This window comes from Neofelis nebulosa, chromosome 10, assembly GCF_028018385.1.
Source record: "Neofelis nebulosa isolate mNeoNeb1 chromosome 10, mNeoNeb1.pri, whole genome shotgun sequence".
Classification (NCBI taxonomy): Eukaryota; Metazoa; Chordata; class Mammalia; order Carnivora; family Felidae; genus Neofelis; species Neofelis nebulosa.
Window position 1 is genome coordinate 18,710,803 of NC_080791.1, and position 21,401 is coordinate 18,732,203.

At 49.5% G+C, this 21,401-nt stretch overlaps 1 protein-coding gene and 1 long non-coding RNA gene across 2 annotated transcripts in view; both read left to right on the forward strand.

Annotated features, from left to right (window-relative positions):
* The window catches only part of SORL1 (sortilin related receptor 1), a 171,627-nt gene that overhangs the window by 89,234 nt on the left and 60,992 nt on the right, over positions 1–21,401 (forward strand). Inside the window, exons 15-22 of the mRNA XM_058687081.1 lie at positions 3,139–3,267; positions 3,748–3,833; positions 7,587–7,759; positions 8,827–8,958; positions 11,509–11,600; positions 12,902–13,148; positions 13,823–13,961; positions 19,744–19,917. Of these exons, the coding sequence (XP_058543064.1) occupies positions 3,139–3,267; positions 3,748–3,833; positions 7,587–7,759; positions 8,827–8,958; positions 11,509–11,600; positions 12,902–13,148; positions 13,823–13,961; positions 19,744–19,917 (1,172 nt within the window). The remainder of the gene's footprint in view (positions 1–3,138; positions 3,268–3,747; positions 3,834–7,586; positions 7,760–8,826; positions 8,959–11,508; positions 11,601–12,901; positions 13,149–13,822; positions 13,962–19,743; positions 19,918–21,401) is intronic.
* Positions 4,352–6,391, forward strand: LOC131486957 (uncharacterized). The gene is made up of 2 exons (XR_009249537.1): positions 4,352–4,407; positions 4,502–6,391. It is a non-coding gene; the product is annotated as an uncharacterized LOC131486957 (long non-coding RNA).

Here is a 21,401-nt window from a genome sequence, read left to right on the forward strand (position 1 = left end):
GACGCCTAACCGACTGAGCCACCCAGGCGCCCCTGGGAGTGTGCTTCTTTATCTGCAGTGAGGGAATGTCAGTGCATGTATATTTGTATATTCATCAGTCCTGGAGCAGAGTACCCAAGGCAGGGCTGAGAATGGTGACAGCAGAAGAAATGACAGGTCCACAGATAACTGTGGCCAGAGAGGGAAAGCCGCACGTACCTTGGAGGAGGAAGGGGTGCCTTTATTGTGATTGTTGGCAGGAACGAGGAGACTGATTTGGGGCTTGGGAATCAGGAAGTTCCTGGAGGAGGCACGGTTAGAGATAGAAGCGCCTGGATTTGTGGACGGGAGCATTCTGAGAAGATGTGGCAGCACTGGGGAGGCGGAGGGGTGGTGGGGAGGTCATTGGTAGTTTGGTTCGGATGCCTTGTCGGTATGAAGTGGGGTCAGTGAGGGGAACTGAGGCTGGTAGGTAAGGGTAGAGACAGGGGTGTGGACCTTATTCTGTAAGCAGCAGAGGGTCTTTGAAGGCTCTGAGGAGAGTCGCTGATCAGAGCAGAGCTTAGCTTTGGAAGATGATTCTAGCGGTAAAACACATAGGGTCTGGGAGCCCGTAGGCAGTCCCTGGTGCCTGTAATCCAGCATGAAATCACCCCAGGCTGGGCGGGGCTGTCAGTAGAGAGCATGGGTATTGAACTAAGCACGTCACTCACTTCTCAGCCACTGCCATTCTCAGAACAGCTAAAGTTTGCTTTAGGAAGCCACACTTATCTCGATGAAAGCCAGAAGCCTGTGATATGTTCTAGCCTGAGGTTGGAACAGGGACATGGGGTAAATGTCCTAGGCTTTGCGAGCCCTGCGGTCCATGATGGTGGCTTGGCGACTGCTTGTGGGAGCACAGAAGCAGCCGTAGGTGGATGGGCATGCCTGTGGTCCCAGAAAGCTCTGTTTAGAAGAACAGCTAACCAGATCTGGCCAACTCCTGCCCTAGACCCATGCTTCTGAAAGTCGAGCGTGCGTATGAATCACCTGGGATCTTGTTAAAATGCCAGTTCTGACTCCAGTTCTGGGGCTCTGTAGCTGGTGCCCTGCTCTGGGTGATCTGAGCTCGCTAATCTGCCAACCCATCCTTTGAACAGCCGGGTTTTAGACCATACAGGACGCGCATTCTCTTTGAAAGCCATGTGGTCCTGAGATAACGGCATAGGGCCTTGCAGTGTAAAACCACAGAGCTGTTTGACGTTCCCAGGGTTGTCCGTTCAGTGCCCCTTTGCTACCTTGTGTTCTCTCTTAGATGCCCCCAAATTGTAAATTCTAATCTGAGAGCTTTTGCTGGCCTGAGGTCCCCTGACTGTAGAGGCCCTATTCATGGAAAAGTTTGTAAGGCTCTCTCTCTTCTCTCTTTTATCCTAACTACTTCAAGACAAAAGGAAATAATAAACATGTAAGAAACCCTAACAACTCTCCTTTGTTTTTGGTTTGTTTTCTTAAAGACCCCTGCTGTGCTTTTTCTCTAAAATCTGCTCCCTTTCTACCAAAACGACAACAGCAGCCAACAACCAGAGGCTGGTGTGCCTTCTTGGTAAACTGGCTTAGCTCCCACTGATCTCCCCTGGTCATCCCAGCTGACTCGTGGAAACCCACTAGGGGCTGAGGGTTCAGTTTGGACGGGGAAAACCACCTGTCTTGCCTCTCACAGAGTTGGGCTTCAGGCCAGATGAGATCGTGAGGGTGATGACCCATGAAAATGATAAAGGATGTATTGATTTCAAGGCCTCTGATTGTGTAGCTGCTAGAAAGGAGCTGGCTGGACTGTGTGGCTCCTGGAAATGTTTGGGGGCCTTGGACCGCGGCAGTGAGGACGGGATGGTCTGAGGGAAGACTGTAGGGGGGGAAATGAGAATGAGTGAGTTTATGGTTTCCGTGCGTTAGTTCAGCTGCCAACTGACAGCTACATGTGGAAGTCTGGTTGCTTCTGACGGTCCTTTCTGACCTCTCTGGAAAGCCCAGCCACTGGCCCATATGTTCCTTGATTTCAGAGTTAGTTTCTTTCAGAAGCTGGGCTTAACCCTCCCAACGTATGTTCACGGCCTATTAGGCCGTGACCTACAGATTGCAGAAGCCTAAGAACAGGTGCTTTGCCATTGGAGGCAAGTAAATAATTAGGTAATGCTCCACCTAGCCCCCAAAAAGATCGTAAGCAGCCATTCGGTAAAAATGACCTGATTTAATGAATGAGACGTGTTCCACACAGTAATAAAACTCTCCCTTCTGAAAAATTCCTACAAATTGCTAAATGTCGATTGTGGCGTAAGGAACCCACAGACCACTCAGCCCCATACCTGTTAACACTTCTCGTGGAGAAAGTGTTTAATAAGTAATTCATTGGTCTGAATAGAGTAAAGGAAGCCTTTCGAGTAGAGCATGTCAACGTGGAGAATCTCTTTGAATTCGAATTTCGGTTTTGGGCCGGGCTTTGGGACGTATATAGTGTAACTGCCTCCTCTTGGGGTTGTTCACTGCGGTAAAGGGCAGAGTCAGGACTAGACCTAGTGTCCCTGGTTCCTACTCCAGCTCCCCCCCCCCCCCGCCCCCGAGCTGAGTATTTTGGCAGAGATGTGGCCCCCAAATTGTAGAAGGTCTCGTGGGCCAAAGTGTTGTGTCCTAAAGTACAGGATGAGACACCCACGGTGATTTTAGGTAGTGCATGGACATGGTCTTAAATAACATTGAATCATTCATTTAAAAAGGTGATTCTTTTAAATTTCCTTTCTAATGCTTGTCAGCATGTCAAGGAGAAAGTATCACTGAGTGCTAGTAACTCTTTAACATTTGCTGGTCCCTCTTAACAAAGAGAGGGCAGACCCAGTGCCTTTGGGTGGGGAGCTAGATCCAGCTAAAAAAAAGTAATATTATTTTGTTTCTGGTGTAATGCCTTTGTCTGTTTTTGGCATATGATCGCGGTTTGCCAGTCGTGGTTCAGATACAACGTTTCTATTGAAAGTGTGTTAGCATCAAAAAGGGAGTGTTCTTCAAAGGGACATGTTTAGTAACTTACAGTAAGTTGGTAGGCGTTATGGGAGAAGTCACAAGAGTTGGTATTGACATGCCCCAAGTACACAAGCCATTGGCCCTAACAAACCCCGATTGCCTTTGCAGTGACTTTGGCTTCAAGATGAGTGAAGATCTGGCATTAGAGGTCTGTGTTCCGGATCCTGATTTTCCTGGGAAGTCATACTCCCCTCCTGTGCCTTGTCCTGTGGGTTCTACATACAGGAGAACAAGAGGGTACGTACCCCAACGTGCTGGGGACATGTCTGCACTGGGTTTGAGAGAGCAGAGAAAGCCACCTGGGCTCCTTTCATACTCCAACCGCTTGGATTCGTAGCGGGTCTCAGGTAGCTTGGGCAATATTTAGAATTAGGATGTTTACAAACGCTTCTACCCTCTGTGAGAAAAAAATGCAAACCCGTAAGCTTCTCTGTAGCTCTAGCTATATGTTAAGTCATAAACTTCAGCAAGGACACATCGTCATAGGACTTCGTGGAAGGGATACATGTATACTCTTGCCCGGGACAGTCTTCCCTGTTATCTGGGCTTCCCGGTGTAATTATAAGCAGAACCAATTGAGAATGATGAAACATCCTTCTTGTTCTATAGGGAAATGAAGAGATGGATGTGGATAGGAAATAGGTTTCCAGGTATGAAGACTTAATGGCTGTTCTTGGATGTGTCTGACCTCTTGCTCTTGGGGCGGGGGGGTGACAGCTATCGGAAGATTTCTGGGGACACTTGTAGTGGAGGAGACGTTGAAACACGGCTGGAAGGAGAACTGGTCCCGTGTCCCTTGGCAGGTAAGAGGTGGTTTCTTGCCTTTGAGTTCTTGAGACGTCATTGTAGTGTCCTTATGATCTCACGTTGGTCCAGTCTTGTGGCCCTTCTAACTCAGTGGTAGAAAAACATAAGAATTGCAAGCATCACAGACCTCCCCTTTTCCTCTAACCTTGGTATCCAAACCAAATTTATAGCCTTATGCTTGCATAGGAATAGAGAGTAGCTTTTTGAGGGAAATCCCTTTTGGTCATTGAAAAATGTTTATTCGGCATCTCTTGTGTCCTAGGCACGGCGAGGGTCTTTTGTGTGTCCCTTGGTCTGTTTGTCAGGGTTGGAACATAAACTATGGCTCTTTGGGAAGTAGCGAAGTGGTCTATCTTCATTTTTATGATAATTATAACGAATACTTGAATGGAGTTTCACACTTTTAATGTACTTTTCCTTGTGTTGCCATTTTAATCCTTATCACCACCCAATGAAGCAGATACTATCATGAGTCCGCTTTTTTTTTTTTTTTTTTTTTTTTTTTTTTTTTAAACGAAGAAGCATGTTCAGAGGAGAGGATGAATCGACCTGTTTGAGGTCACGCATCTGGTAAGGGACAAAGTTCAAATTCAGACTCTTAAGCCCCATGCCCTTCCTTGGCCATCGCCCCAGTGGCAGATGAGTGTCATTCGCATTATTTTAGGTGACCGTTATGCATGCTCATTGGGAAAACATTCTTTGGAGCGAGGGTTTGCGCTGTAAGGGGACGGTGTGGTCCAAACGTGCGTTAAGTTGACTGAGCGGTGATGGCACAGGTATTTGCAACCCAGGCAGGAGACGATGATCCCCTTGCAAAGAGTTCACCTCCCGGCCTCTTTTTTCTTCCCTCCTCTGTTTCCGGTTCTTGTTCTTGCAGAACTTCCTTATTCCCTGTGAGCCCTTCCTCCTGCTCTTACCTCTCGGTGAAGGTGGATGGTTGGGGCTGCTTGGACCCGTGGTGGTGGTGGTGGTGGTGGGGTCTGATGGAACAGCCATCGGCACCCCACTGAATCACGAGAAGCGCATGGCCCTCCGCAGACGGGGCAGAGCGCCCCCCTCCATTGCTCACCGCTTGCCAGCGTTTGCCCCGGTGTTTTTCATGCTAAGCTCATTAGTCCCTTAATTTAATCTTCCATCATTACCAGAGTCATTAACGTCCCTCGCTGTGGAGACTTCAAAAGAACACGGCTTCAGCAGATTCCTGCAAATGAGCAGATAATATTCAAATATGCTCCTCACGAGAGCTGTTACTGATGAGGGTTTGGGTTAGTAGGGTTGGAGTGGTGGCTCTCAAGGGCTGGAGTGCATACGTTCATAATAAACGTTTCTGAAGATACTTCTGTGAGGGACAAAACAGTGTGTGGAAAACCACCTAGACTGGTAAGAGAGCTGTTTTCTTTGCTGAGAGGAGAAAATAGAACAGGGACCAAAGTAGAAAAAAAAGCACATTTGTAGTGTAGACCACCTCCTAAATGTAAAAAAAAAAAAAAAAGAAAGAAAAAGAAAAAAGACGCATGGCACAGAAGGCAGGGGTGTACCAAGAAAGGAAAGGATGGTTTCCTAGGGCTGATGGGAACCACAGCATCTTTGTAAAGATTGAGGTAATCTGGGCATCTGGTAATCTGGGCATCAGTTTTTTTTTTAAATATTTTTGAGAGAAAAAGAGACAGAGCATGAACAGGGAAGGGGCAGAGAGAGAAGGAGACAGAGTCTGATAGAGGCTCCAGGCTCTGAGCTGTCAGCACAGAGCCCCACGTGGGGGCTTGAACCCGCAAGCCATTAGATCATGACCCGAGCTGAAGTCGGACACTCAACTGACTGAGCCATCCAGGCACCCCTGGGCACCCTTTTTAAAAATGAAGTCATCTTCCTTCCTTTATGATGACTGTAATAACACAGATGTCTAGGCTCTTCCTAGGCTGGGATTGGTCAAGAATTCTGTTCCTTTCCTAAGCACTGAACACCAGAAATGGGAAATGTTCCTCTGTCCCTAATCCTAAGGCAAGTCTTTCTGGACTCAGGCTCTGCTATAAAGGCATCAGGTGGTTAGAAGGAAAACCAGAGCCCCAGCATGGGGTTTGCAGATGTTGGAGATGCGGGGTGGAAAGCTTGCTGCTGTGAACGTATCCTCCACGACCCCCTGTGGCAGCTGCGACGAGAGTCCTTGACTTCCCTGTCACGCACGGGCTTGGCAGTTTTCGTCTTAACGGCCCCCTTCACTGGGAATTACAGTGGGAAGCTTCCCTTGAAAACCAGAAGAAGAGATTAGTTACCCTGTGGTGGCGGCTTAGACATTTTTGAAGTAAAATGAGACCAAAGGAAAAGTAGGCAGACTTAACCTTTATTAAAAATTGTATGTAGGGGCACCTGGGTGTTAAGTGTCCAACTCTTGATTTCGGCTCAGGTCACGATCTCCTGGTTCATGAGACCGAGCCCCACGTTGGGCTCTGTGCTGACAGCGTGGAGCCGGCTTGGGATGCTCTCTCTCCCTCTCTCTCTCTGCCTCACCTGCTTGCGTGCTCTCTCTCGAAATAAATAATCTTTAAAAAAAAAACTGTAGGTAGATTTTTGGGGGGGGATGCATTATCTATCTTCTAGCTGGGAAGCAGGCAGCTAGTCCACGTGAACTCAATGAAGGGAATCAGAGAGAGCGAAAAACGGTCACCCTGCAGGCCTGCGGCAGAGAGATTCAGGTCTTGGTCCCACACACAGCATACTGTCCAAATGGACACGTTAGACATGGACGGGGCTGTGCTGCTCGTGTCCATCGCTGTGGAAAAATCTGAATATTTTCTAGGCCGTTCCTTAAGTAGAAGAGAGAGAAGACTAGCTCCTCCAGTGACTGGTTGTCTGACATTAAGTAAGTCGTCTCAAACACTCTGGGCCTCTATTTCTGTGTCTTCAAAAAACGACCACGTGAGCATCTCCACTGTAAGAGGCAGCATTGTGTAGTGGGTAAAATGTAGGTCCTGCAGCCAGACTGCCCAAGTTCAAGCCGTGGCTCTCTTACTTCCGAGTTGGGTGACCTTGAGTGCGTTAACCTCTCTGCTGTCGGTTTTCTCACGTATAAAATCGAGCTAACAGTCATGCTTCCATCAGGCGGTTGTTACGCCCGCGAAACAAATGCCGGAAGCTGGTATATACACTGTGTAAGTATTTGTTAAGTAGAGACAGAATCTTCGGGATGATCGTGTGGTGAGACGTTTCGTTAAGTATTCGAGAACAAATGTAGCCTTACTGTTTTGGAAACACACTAGGTTGATATAATTGCCCTGTGTCATCGTGAATGACGTTGGATGGGTGAGCAAACAGATTAGCTACGAGTCTCCGTGACGAGGGGTCTCCAGTCAACGTGATTACGGTGCTGTGTGATACAGTCCTGTGACGAAGGAGAGCACACTGCGTGGGGTCATCATGTTCTCATGTGTAACTTGAAAGACTTCTAGGTCGAGCTCAGAAGCGTGGATGTTGGAGCATGCCTACTGGGGCACCCAGATAAAAAAGAGCAAATGTAACGAGGGACACGGTTTGCAGACAAGACAACGGATTTATAGGGGTTGAAGTAGCTTGTCCCAAGTGGAAAGGCGATTCTGCTTTCCACATCTCGATTCCCGTGCTTTGCCACTAGATCCATGCCACGGGCCCGTGGCTCTGAGGTTTAGGCATGAGAAGAAAACAGGCGAGGCATGCCAAGACCTCCTCAGCAACCCCCGGGCCCACCCTCTCTGTTGCTTTGTGTGTCTGTGCAGAGGAGAATGAGTTCATCCTGTACGCCATGCGGAAGTCCATCCACCGCTATGACCTGGCCTCAGGAGCCACAGAGCAGCTGCCTCTCACTGGCTTGCGGGCCGCAGTGGCCCTGGACTTTGACTATGAGCAGAACTGCTTGTATTGGTCTGACCTGGCCTTGGACATCATCCAGGTGCGTCAACCCTTCGGTCTGCTCGCGGGGGCTACGCCTCGTGATCGCCCAGTCCTGATAAGCCTCTTTCCAAATGGCCCACTTCTAATTCCCAACAGGTATTAGAAATGGGTATTAGAGGTTTTACGTGGTAACTCATTTCAGGGCCGGCTGATGAAAATTTTCAGTCTTCTCTTTTAGCATTTTCTTGCCCTGCCTACTTCTGTCCTTGTAGGAAGGACAGAGGGAGCCCAAGTCGGCAGTCTGGCTTATAAGGGAAGCCTCACTTTTCCTGCTGGGAAGATTTTAGGACTAGCAGCGTAGGATTATTAGTCACTATCACACCAGCTGCCTCTTAAGCGTCCTTCTGCCGAAGCCATGACCCAGTAATACTTGACTTCTCCACGTAATTATCCACTTGAGCTATTCCGAACACAGTCAAGAACTGGGAAGTGAGCTCTAAAGATCCCCACACAGGCCAGATAGATAGCCATCTACACTCAAACCCATGCATTTTAAAGGAGAGCTATTTGATCTTTATTCATTGCCCACTTAATCCCTTTTAGAAAAGCAATTCCAACAAGCTTTCTCGGGACTTCCAACCCAATTTTACTGTGGCCGGGTTTTGAGGAGGGTGGAGATGGGGGGTGGGGGATGGGCATTGGGAGGGACTGGTGGGTGGAGCTATCCCAAGGGAGGAGAGCCTCTGAAAACTGACCCAAGAACTCAGAGATAACAGCAGTCTGGCTTCGTGTATTTTAAAAGCAAACAAAATCCTGCTTCTCCGTAATCTCCAACCTCATTATTGTGATACGGCATCGTTCAGTAACCGGTGTTCGTAATGCTAATGCAGAGTCCTACAGATGATTACGTTGTGTTTAGGTGTTCTGCTGAAAACAGGAAGCGGTGACATGTTCTAGAACACTTTGCCCGGAAACCGGCTTCGCTCACGTGGGAAGTTGACTCATCTAAAACCTCGCATCCCTTGCCAGCCAAGCCTGTTGAGGAAACGGTTACCATCGGGGGGGACCGAGCTGGCGCGGGGTCGTCTGCGCGTTTCACAGCCTTTGTTCTTTTTCTCTCTTCAGCGCCTCTGTCTGAATGGGAGTACAGGGCAAGAGGTGATCATCAACTCCGGCCTGGAGACCGTAGAGGCCTTGGCTTTTGAACCCCTCAGCCAGTTATTGTACTGGGTGGATTCTGGCTTTAAAAAGATTGAGGTACGTGTGTCCCATGCTGTCCGTAATTAAGCGAGCAGGGGGTGCACCTGGGCCTGGAGTCACGTTTGACACCGAGGTGGCAGCTAGTGTGTCCCACCCACTTCTCTGGAGATTCTTCGAGAATTCCAGAGAATGGGCCAGCGGAGCCTCTGGAAAGGGAAGAAAAGGGGGGAGGTTCAGAATTCTTGCCCTTTGCCGTGAAGGGCCCACGTGAGAACAGGATGCCTGGACCCACCTGACAGAGATTTCACGAAGGTGCCCTGAATGGTTCTGTTTTGGCTAACGGCAGCCTGTGGGAGTAACCATAATGATAATCATAATAACGCCACAGCATGATTATCGTGCCGTAGTATCAGTGCTCTAGTATGACTGTTGTCGACCAGAGTCATAAAGACAACGTCACGATCATGATCACCATCGTTATTATTAAAGGCAATGAGGACTCCCTGGGTGCCAAGCCCCACTAGAACCACTTTGCATGAATTATGTGATATACTTCTTACAACGACCCTGTTAACAGTGGGTACTTTTTTTTTTTTAATGTTTTATTTATATTTGAGACAGAGAGAGAGAGAGAGAGAGAGAGAGACAGAGCATGAGTGGGGGAGGGGCAGAGAGACGGAGACAGAACCTGAAGCAGGCTCCAGGCTCCGGGCCGTGAGCTCTGAGCACAGCGCCCGATGCGGCCTCGAACTCACGAGCAGCGAGATCATGACGTGAGCTGAAGTCGGACGCTTAACCGACTGAGCCACGCAGGCGTCCCAACAGCGGGTACTCTTATTATCCCGTTTTTACCTGTCTGTGCCTTAGCTACCTAAGGCAACGCGAGGGTCAGGAATGGCCTCGACAGCACCAAAGTCATGGTCTCATAGGCACGCTCACCTCCTGGACGTCACGGCTGCGGCCCATCGTCCCCAGCCCTCTTTGTACTGACGATGTGGAAGCATGGCACGCGGGTGCTGCAGGAAGTGCAGTAGAGGCAGGGAGGCTCAGAGAGTCGGGAGAAGTTGCCAGACGAGACCCGCGAAGTCGAGAGCCAGACCTGGGTTCGGTCTTTATTCTGGAAGCCGAGTGACTCAGGCGAGTTTCTTACCCACCGAAGCTTCGGGTGCTTCGTCTGCGATACGAAGGTTCGTTTATCCACTCAGTGGTTGGACGGGTGCTTTCTCCTCACGTGCTTACGTGCCAGGTATGGTTTGAGGTGGTGGAGAGACAGCAGTAGGCGAGCCACAGGTTCCTGTTGTGATCGAGATTAGAGTTTCGTGGAGGCAGCGAACTAATGAAGAAAGAAGTCTGTCAGTTCCGTCAGCGACGCGTCCTCCAGAGAATGTCCGGGGTGGGGTGGGGGGGCAGTGTGATCGTGTGACTGCACAGTCAGGTGGCATGCCACGAGGTGGGCAGGAAGGCCTTGAGGATGTGACACCTGAGCGGAGCCCTGAGGACAGGGTGATTAGCGTCCACGCCACAGCGCGGCTGGGGGAAGTGAACAAGAAGGCGCCCAGTGCCTTGGACATACTGAGTAGTGCGTCTGTCTTGCCCTTCCTCTCCTTTCTTTGATGTGTGTGGTCAGCACTTTGCCAGGTGCTGGAAGGATGCAGTAAAGCGTAAGCCCCCACACAGCGTACAACTCAGGTCCCGTCTGTGCAGAATGGTGAGGGGAGTCACGGACAAGAAATGCTGATGCTCGTTGCTCGAGGCAGGTCAGAGGCGTTAAGCCGAGGAAGTGGGGCCTGGAGGTGAGTTTTGAAGGAAAGACACGATTTGACTACGGGGCAGAGGACAGGCCCAGGAGGGGATATGGTAAGAGCAGACGAGGACGAGGAGTACGTCAGGCTTGGAGACCCACGAGAAGGCCAGTCCCACCAAAGTTGTAGGGGCTGACGTGGAAGAGAGAGAATATGGAGGAAAGAAAATGAACGGTCTGTGGAGGCTCCTTTTTTGTTTTTAATTTTTTTTTTTTTTTAACGTTTATTCATCTTTCGAGAGACGAGAGAGAGAACACGAGCAGGGGAGGGGCAGAGAGGGAGACGCAGAATCCGAAGCAGGCTCCAGGCTCCGAGCTGTCGGCACAGCCCAACACGGGGCTCGAACTCACGAACTGTGAGAGCATGACCTGAGCCAAAGTTGGTCTGAAGCCAGAGCTTAACCAACTGGGCCACCCAGGCGCCCGTGTGGAGACGCTTAATCGTGAGGCGGGAACTTTGAGGATTTGTTTTGTGGGCAACGTAGAGCCACTGGTGGCTTTGGAGCCTGGAGTGACGTAGGTGGGTTGCTTTGTGCAGATCTTCACGCCCCAGACCTGGGGCACAGGCGGCCGTGTGGCTCCTCTGTCAGACCACGTGAGAATTGTCCCATGACCGGAGGAGGGAACAGCTCATTCCGCCGGGAAGTTTCCCAGATGGCGTCTGCAGGGGAATCAGGCAGTCATAGAGGCGCGTGTCTGTAGGCAGCAGCCCCATGGGAAACTGTGATGTGGGCCTTTCAAGGAGCTCACATCCATCTTGGCCTTCCACCCACGGCTCCCACCAACCCCCCCTTTTTTTTTGTCAGGTAGCTAATCCAGATGGTGACTTCCGACTCACGATTGTCAACTCCTCTGTGCTCGATCGGCCCCGGGCCCTGGTCCTCCTGCCCCAAGACGGGTAAGTGTGGCCCCAGAGGGAGTCAGCATGTGTCGGATGCTACAGCAAACAGATTTTCGTGGAAATGCGAACTGCTGAACACAAACTTGTTTCTGATGATTATGGTTGAAATAATCTGTTGACTTCGAGTTTTGAAGCCAGAGCTCAGTCATCTGGTCAGGTAACTCTACTCCCTTTCCGTTCCCGAGCATCAGAGTCTCTGCACCCAGATGTCTCACATCTGTGGGGTGTTTTCTCCAACGAAGGGTATTATTGAAAGCAAGTCTCTTGGTTAGATGTGGTCAGGCCTGGTTGGATATCGTAAGGATCTTTACCTGGAGTTTGAGGCATGATGCAAACATTTGATCCCGTCCATCTTTTTCCTGTGCGCCCTCCCCACCCCCCCCCCCCCCCCCCCGCCGGCTTGGGTGGGTTCTCTTACTAACAATTTGTATGCACCTGGGAAATGCAAAGGTGCTTTTTATTAATTTCTTAACTTAAGGAAACATAGCTGAAAGGAAATTCTGGATTAGGTTTTCAGTCCTTCTAATATTTATGATACGGAATTCGATCTGCTTTTTAAGAGAAAAAGTATATGTACCTGATTAAAAACGTTACGAGAACAGAAGTTTATGACATGAAAAACATTTGTTTCCTCCTTTCTCACTCTTAACCCTTCTCGCTCACGCATCCTAGGGGTAACCATGATTAGTGGTTTCTTGTGTAGCTTTCAGAATTCTCTTTTACCCGTATACATGCGTATATCCTTAAAACACATGTACACGCCCGTGTGTCAGACAGAATCGGAGGACATTTGCTGTTCTGCATGTTTTAAACATATTTAACGTGGTTTGAAGATGACGTTTTCATGTGAGTGCTTGTAGATTTTTCAGGCTTCGTAATACTCTTTTGTGTATACCACAGTCTGTCACTTTCTCTGTATATTGACGTTTTGGTGTGTATACATATATATCCACCTAAAAGTGTGTGTGTATCTGTACACACATAATACATATACGTGTACACATATGTATACATATATGCACTTGCTAGTAAGAATGATGCCGTGATGAATAGCTTTGTATATTGCAGTCACGTAACTTGATTATATCTGTTTAAATTCCGGTAAAGGAATTCCTGGGTCAAGAAGTTAAGTATCTTAAGTATCACAATTACAGATTATAACAATAATGCTGAGCGAACTGGCCTTATGTTTGTCGATGGGCTTCTTACCTCCTTGGGGTAGCATGTGACCCCACCCCCCACCCCCCCACCTTTCCCCAGGTCTCATGTGATGTGCATTCTTTCCCGGTTTTGACCAGGGTGATGTTCTGGACTGACTGGGGAGACCTGAAGCCAGGAATTTATCGGAGCAACATGGACGGTTCTGCTGTGCATCGTCTCGTGTCAGAGGACGTGAAGTGGCCCAACGGCATCTCTGTGGATGACCAGTGGATCTACTGGACAGACGCCTACCTGGACTGCATCGAGCGGATCACCTTTGATGGCCAGCAGCGCTCCGTCATCCTGGACAACCTCCCCCACCCCTACGCCATCGCCGTCTTTAAGGTGGGGGCCTCCTTTGCTCCCACCTTGGGCGGTCTGTTAGAGCTGGGGAAGAGTGTACCCAGGTGAAGAGCTGCTCTTGTCTTACATTGATGCTTGTCGACTTCTAGAAAACCGGCCCATTTCTGAATTTGAGACCGTTTCCTTTACAGTTTCCTTTCCTTGACATCCTTTACGGATGTCACAGTTGCCGGGCTGCTCACTGTTCACATTTCAAAAGATTAAAGGTTGAGGTTGTTTCACAGAAAAACCCCCGTTTGCCCTTGAGTGCCGGTAGTCTGGGCTCCGTGTCGTCTCCTGTGAGGCTTGTCCGCCTCGTGCCCTGATGGCTTCAGATGAGCTCTGTACCACCTGTGTTGCCCGTCGCTCCTGCTTCGACTCTAGAAAACAGAATGGTCACTTCTCCCCAACGTTGGGAAGCAGATTTCGAACCGAAGGGCTGGGCCGTGGGCAAACTTGATTGCCCATCGGTTAGTTTCCTTCTGGCGGTCCCTTCTGTGCGGCTCTTTGGTGAGGTCTGGATAAAACCGCTGCCTTGCATTTCGGCGGAATCTTGATGAGGCTGGTCATTCACCAGTGAACGTCAGGCATCGCCCCGCACGGTTCTCACGGAGGGTCCAGAACAGGAGACCCAGGAACTACGCTAACGAGCACGGTTTTCTTTTTTCTTTTTTTAGAATGAAATCTACTGGGATGATTGGTCGCAGCTCAGCATCTTCCGAGCTTCCAAATACACCGGCTCTCAGATGGCGATTCTGGCGAGCCAGCTCACGGGGCTGATGGACATGAAGATTTTCTATAAGGGGAAGACGACTGGTAAGGCGGTGTGCCCCACTTCGTCTTTCTCTGTCTCTGTCTCTCGTGGATCTCTAGGCGGGGCTGGGCGTGGGCAATCCCTGCTCAGGCGGGATCTGGCAGCCTGCATTTTTATTGTCACGACAACATGCACATTATTTAATGTCTTCCTAATGACATCTTAATTTCTTTTCTAATGGTACACAAACAGCTGGAAGACAGCGTGTTTTTGCCTGCCTAGCGTGTGATACTTGGCGGGTAATTACACCCCCCTCCCCTGTCTTTGGCCCCTGACTGATTGGTGGTGTGGCTTCTGTTGCAGCTGGAGAGTCCCAGCGGGCGCTTAATCCCCACTTGGCAACCTTACAGGGCCCAGCGCCGTGCTGGGTGTGCAGACAGTCGCTGCCTCCTGATGGGATCGTGTCTTGTTCTCCGGTTGCCCACATGACCTGTTGCTCATTGAGCGCCTACCTATATGATGCATTAATGAATGCGTCCCGCCTGCAACTCTTAAGGCCCATGAAGAAGGAGATTGTGGGTTTTTTCTTTTTTCTCTTCTGGCCTCAACAGTTTTGCCACTGCCTGGCACTTAGTAGGGCTCGGTATTTGTGGAAAGAGGTCATGGAAAAGGAAGAGCTGCCATTGGATGGAGACAGTAGCTGTCTTTTTTTTTTTTTTTTTTCAATTTTTTTTCTAACGTTTTTATTTATTTTTGAGACAGAGAGACAAAGCATGAGCAGGGGAGGGGCAGAGAGAGAGGGAGACACAGAATCCAAGGCAGGCTCCAGGCTCTGAGCTGTCAGCACAGAGCCCGACGCGGGGCTCGGACTCAGAGACTATGAGATCATGACCTGAGCTGAAGTCGGATGCCCAACCGACTGAGCCGCCCAGGTGCCCCAGTAGCTGTCTTAAAGATTGCTGGCGGAGGCTTCGAGAGCTGCTCCGGTGCCTGTGACCCTCTGGTCCTGGAGAAAGCCTCCTTCCTTATTTCCTGCCCTTTCCGTCTGTATGCCACCCGTATGGTTGGCTCTCCAGAAGAGACGGCAGGATGCTCCGGGAAGAATAGTCCTTTTAAGAAGCACCCTATTTTTCTCAGCAGGATTAAATAGCACCCTGGGTCTGCTGACTCTCCTTTATTGACAAACTGCTAGGTTTCCCGGTTTGAACTAGAATGTTGACATTGTTTGGTGGGTTTTGGCTGGCCTTGTGCTAAGAGAAGATTGTCAAAGGGAAAAAATACGGTTATAGATACCCTTGTTATTTGGGGGAGACCAGTGGAGATAGCATTGAGAACACCCTTAGGAAACCATACGGAATGCTGGAAATTTAAGTCTGTATTCTTGTCCTGCCTTTGCGACTGACCTGTGACGTGGGCGGGGGGCGGTACTGGGATCCATGGATCATAGATGAGGGAACGACATCTCAGATGTTGTGAATTCGCTCTCTCAAAGGTCCCTCGCTGGTTTAGGAGCCGGACTTTTGTTCCAGTTCTGCCACAGAATGTAGGGGTCACTCTCTTCTCGGACATGGTGCCTGTTTTAAAACAGGGAGAGATGAAGGACTGCTTCTCAGCTCCAGGGGCTGAAACTCAGGGTCTTTGTCTGATGGAGGACCCCCACCCCTGCTGATGGGCGTGGGTAGCAAGCCCAGTGAGTCCTCAGCATTCCTCTGGATTAGCACTCCTTCCAGAAAGCAAGTCTGCCTTTTGACAAGCGCTTGTAAGCACGTGTTGGTGAGCACACAGCAGCGTTCAGATGAACCGCTGACCCTTGGGCTCCCCCCTCCCCGGTCTCGGCTGGTCACTTGCTTCATTCCAGCTGATGTGCAGTCACCGCCAGGTCCCGGTGGGGGGGTGGGGGTGGTGTGCTGGGGGAGCGAGTTTGTGGTCTAAGCATGTGCATAGGTGGTCTCCTGGGCCTGTGTACACGGGCCTGCGAGCCTCACCTTGGGCATGATTTCCCCTTTGTGCCTGAACGAGCCCCCTTCATTTAAACCATCCAGAGTAATTCCGGGAGTCTGGCTGGGGTCTGGACGGAGATGTGTGCCGGTGGGTAGCACACAGACTCGGGCCTGCAGCCTCAGGACCGGTCGCTGCCTTCTTTTTGGTCCTTCCTCCATTTGCCTTTCAGATTTCCTTTTTCTCCTTTGTGTGAGAAGGATCCTTGCAGCCGGCCTCCTGCCCACAGACACAGGGCCGGAGAAGCAAGTCTGTGATCTCTCAGGGCTAGTTTAGGTTAGCTGAGCACTTTTGAAATGACATCTGGCTGCCAGCACTGCCTGTATGCAGCAGGTGCCTCTTGGCCTTGAACTTGTTTGCTCTAACCTGCCTGATTTTTTTGGATCCTGTTTTGCACATTCGTGACCTCTGGTGCTAGTCAATCTTTATTATTTTTATTGTCAGCTTCTAGCGCACGTAGGACTATTAGCCAAGTGTAAAATAATAATCGAGATGATAACCTACATTTATTTAGGGATTCCTGTGTTATCAGTATCACGCTAATGTGCTTTGTGGGCTTGAATGACCTCAGTTAACCTTCCCCAAATCCTGTGTACTATTAATATTTCTGTTTTGTAGATGAGAACATGAAAGTCAGGTTCATGTTTCTGTATCATACGTGTAGTTAAGTGGTAAGAATTTGCACCGTGGCCTGATTCACTTCCAAGCTTGACTTCCACGAAACTGTTAGGCTCTGCTCCCTCTATCATCTGTTGTTGGAATAGCAGTGCCCTGGTATATGATGGTGATATGGAAGTCCTAGATGTTGATTGATTGTTGTTCGGGATAAAAATTTGTTCACTCTGAGCATTTGTCCATTTGGGTGATTTTGGTTATAACCAGATGCCTTTCTTGATCTTTGTCCCTGATTAGTTTTCATGTAGGGTTACTGGAATTTATTCTCCACAAAGAGTGCTTTTTAATAAAAAGAGAATTTATTTTTGAGAGAGAGAGAGAGCACAAGCAGGGGAGGGGCAGAGAGAGGGGGAGACAGAATCCGAAGCAGGCTCCAGGCTCTGAGCTGTCAGCACAGAGCCCGATGTGGGGCTCGAACTCAACGAACTGCAAGATCATGACCTAAGCCGAAGTCAGAAGCGTAACCGACTGAGCCACCCAGGCGCCCTGAGTGCTTTTTCTTTAAAGAGCTTAGTTTACAAGGCTGTTGATTTTTTCAGTTGATTTTGCAATGGATTAAAATACTTTGGAGCTCTTGGAATGGTCCTTCAGAGTCTCAGTAACCTAAGGCTTTTAAATATCTGTAGTGAGGGCAAACACTTATTCTCTGAGGTGGATTTGATTTGATCATTGTCAAACGTTTAGATAATTAAGCAAGATAATAGCATTTCTGTGTCCTAAACTGGTTCTGGAGGAATTTTCCAAAGAGGAGATCTGAATATGTTCTGAACCTGCCCAATGAAGGCATCATGGGGCTGTTTGGTCTTTGAAGGGGACATCTTTGGAGATGACTGCCATTTGTCCACTCTTTATATCAGATTGATGGTCTTTGTATTGTCTTGCCCATGCAAGACTGCAGCCTCCTGTATAGAGTCCGTGGCCATGTTCTGGGGGTGGAATTCTGCTGACTACTCTTTCCATGCTCTCCCGGCTTCTCTGTAGCACCCCATAAGCTCCTACCCAGTGTACCTCTTGGGGTCAGTGACTGGGTCTGCTTGGTTTGGGGTTTACCTATGGACACTGCCTCTCAGACTGTATACATCTCTGTCTAGAACCCCATTTTGGGGGTGCCGGGGTGGCTCAGTCGGTTGAGTGTCTGATTTCGGCTCAGGTCATCATCTCGTGGTTCACGAGTTAGAGCCCTGAGTCAGTCTTTGTGCTGAGAGTTCAGAGCCTGGAGCCTGTTTCCGATTCTGTGTCTCCCTCTCTCTCTGCCCCTCCCCTGCTCACGCTCTCTCTCAAAAATGAATAAACATTAAAAAAAAAAATTTAGAACCCCATTTTGGGTTCGGTGCTTCTGGCTCTTGCTTCCTTGGGTAGAAACCTTTGCTCCACATGTGAAAGTGTTAGTTGTGTTCTTTTACAGACATAGCCCATGTGAAAACATCATCCTGTCCTGGAGTATTTTTTTTTTTTAAGTATTCTGTTACCGTTCCATTTCTTGGAACTCTGAATGCTGTGTTGTCCTCTGAATACAAAGAACATGTTCCAGATCGTTTTGGAGTTGTTTTGCATTAGTGGCAGCTCTGTGTTCTTCCCTGTAGCCTAGAGCATGTGTATTTTGAAAAAGGAATAATCTCTCTTCATGGAACAGATCAGGGTGAACTGATCTCTGGCATTTCTGCTCTAGTCAACCGGTTATTCTGCTGTGGAAACTCTACCTGTGGAGTTGGTTAAATATTTGTAGAACCCTTTTGAATGTTTCATCATATGGATTCTCCTCTGCGAATGTATTTCGTGTCTTTGGTAATGCTTCGTACTCTCCGGTCCTTAGCGTCTAAACAACACTGTTGCTATATATCCTGGTGACTTTTATTTTTATGCGTGTGCTAGTTAAACACTGATGAAGTGCCAACACATCCAAAGCCACTGAGCGTATCATCACCCATATTAACACCAGTCGTCATTAACGAGCCCTGTTTTCCAACCTGCAGGTCAGTATAGGCAATGACATGGCTAAAATCTCCCCGCATGGAAACAGGTTACCTGGATGTGATTGTGGTCGGTTTGTCTGTCCGTGAGACAGCACAGCTGAAGGACTGTCATCAGCTGAGTTTTATCAGAGCGTTTATGTGTATTTCCCCCCGAGTTTGATGATGGACAGTCACAGCCAAAAGAACACGCTTACATTTCATAATTTATGTGGCTTTTATGGTGCTCCATGGTTGTATCGTGTTTCCAGCTTTTACCCAGTGGTGTGTGCATCCTCTCCCGCCTTGCCAGAAGGATGTGGAGGGTAGGAACATCCCTTTCCCGTCATTGTGCATCCACAAAAGTTCTCTCTCCAGAATGCAGCGAAGGATTTTATGGACTTGCGTCTGGCCCTCTCTGTGGAAAGCTGAACCAGAGAAAAGACTGGAAATAGGGATAGATCAATGTTAACTAGTCCTTATGTGGATTTATTGCATGACAGATAGCACTGAGGCTAATGGGCACCGTGGCTGGCTTTTTATTCAGCTCGGCCGCTGCACTCGGGCGCAGAGGAATTGAAAAGCAGAGACCCGGCTGTTCGTCTGGGCCCTGTCATTACTCAGGTGCATGTTCTTGTTAAGGGCTCTTGGGTCAGAGGAGCAGAAACCCAGTCAAGCTAACTCAAGTAAAAAGTGCTAATGAAACCATAGAGATTGTAAGGAACCCAAAGAGAGGAAACAGAGGTGAGCCTTGTGGGGACAGGTGCAGGAAATGGTAAAGACACCACTTCTGTCTCTCTCTCTCCTTCTCCCTGTGCTACCCTGGTGTGGCCCTTCCCCTCCCCTCTGGAAGTCTGCCGTATTCTCCCGTCTGCCTCTCTGGAGTCTGTTTCTGCACAGCCTTGACCTGCACGGGGTTTGGTTTGTCCTGCCTCACCTTTGACACCCACGCCGTGTGACTTCTCTCCCGGCTCGGGCTCCCCAGTTGCTCTGTTGTTTTTCCATCACCCCAATTCCAAATTCCCAGGAGGAACAGCGGACGCCCGGCCCTGAGCAGAGGTTGTCGGCGAGGTTCGAGCCCCCGCACTCGGCCCTTCCCCTTTCTCTCTTTCTGCGCTCCGCGCCATCGTGTGTCTGTACGACGAGCAGGTTGTGTTGATGTCAGTATCCCGTTCGGTGTTTTTTTTAACCCGGATGTGGCCGCCGCTTGCCTTCTCTCCAGGAAGCAACGCCTGTGTGTCCAGGCCGTGCAGCCTGCTCTGCCTGCCCAGGGCCAACAACGGTAAGAGCTGCCGGTGTCCGGAGGGCGTGTCCAGCACTGTCCTCCCGTCCGGGGACCTGATGTGCGACTGCCCGCAGGGCTATCAGCGGGAGAACAGCACCTGTGTCAAAGAAGGTGCGTCCCTTCTTCTTTTCTACCCTCCTTCCCTCTCCCCTCCCCTCCCCTCCCTTCCCCTTCCCAGTGCTGTGTGTTCGCCACGTTGCTGGGTTATTGAAATTGCCGCGGGTAAGAATCAAATCCGCTAGATACATACAGACATCCCGGCTCAGGAGCTGAGGCCTGTGGTACTTCAGTCCTCAGTGGGAGTCCCCTCTTTGTCTCCTTCTGCCTCTTTTTATTTATTTATTTATTTATTTATTTATTTATTTATTTATTTTCACTTATTTTGAGATAGAGAAAGAGAGAGAGCGAGTAGGGGAGGGGCAGAGGGAGAGAGGAGAGGGTAAGAATCCTAAGCAGGCTCCGCACTGTCAGTGCAGAGCCCGACGTGGGGCTCAAGCTCACCAACCGTGAGATCATGACCTGAGCCGAAGTCAGACGCTTCACCGACTGAGCCATCCAGACGCCCTTCGTTCTGCCTCTTCCTTTCCTCATCCACCCCTCCACATCCGGGTTCTCAACTTCTCCTGCTTCCTGTCAGTTGGACCAAACCTGACTTGGAGAAAGGACTGGTCGGACCCCTTCACAGCTCACCTGGGCTCAGCAGCAGCTCTTTCCCACACCCTGTCCGCCCCCCGTCCGCTGCCCCCCCCCCCCCCGCCCCCGCAACACTAGCCCAGAAACAACCAGAGTGTTCACAATGACGTTGCAGAGGGTCTTGAGGCTTTACCTCACGCCATGACCAACTGGCTCTAACAACCCCATCCATTCTTTCTTTGAACGTGAATACATAGATTCTAAAACTTTTCCTCTGAAAACCTGTCTTCGTCTTGCTTTCCTGTCTAATTTGTGCCCTTATCACCTCCGCAGTCCGGCCCTGTATATTACTGTCAGTGAGGGGAACCTCTGGAAGGGGGCCCTGCCAGGAAGCGTCCGAACCCCTGCTATTTTCACTCCCAAGGTTATATTTGCTTTGTAATCACGACCTCCCTCCTCACAGCAGCCTCTTAGTCCCGGGCGGGGGAACACACGAAGCGGCCCTGGGGTCCCTCTTCCATAAGAAATACAAATGGAGGGGTACTTGTGTGGCTCAGTCGGTTAAGCGTCCGACTCGTGGTTTCGGCTCAGGTTATGATCTCATGGTTTGTGAGTTCGAGCCCCGCATTGGGCTCTGTGCTCATAGTATGGAGCCTGCTTGGGATTCTCTCACTCCCGTTCTCTCTCTGCCCCTACCCTCCTTGCTCCCCCTCTCTAAACATAAATAAATACACTTAAAAAAAAAAAAGAAATATAAATGGAAAAAAGATGACCCTGCCCTTCTTAGACCCGGGAGATTCTCTTTCAGGCTCTGGACATCCTCTTATATCTGTTTTAGAAAGAAACAAAGTTAACGCTAAGTTAACCAAGAGGAGAGGGAAAGGCTTTTCTATATTTTCCATTAGAATGCCTTTGGTTACCCAAACAAGAGGCCAGTCATCACGTGTTCTAGACTCAGTTTA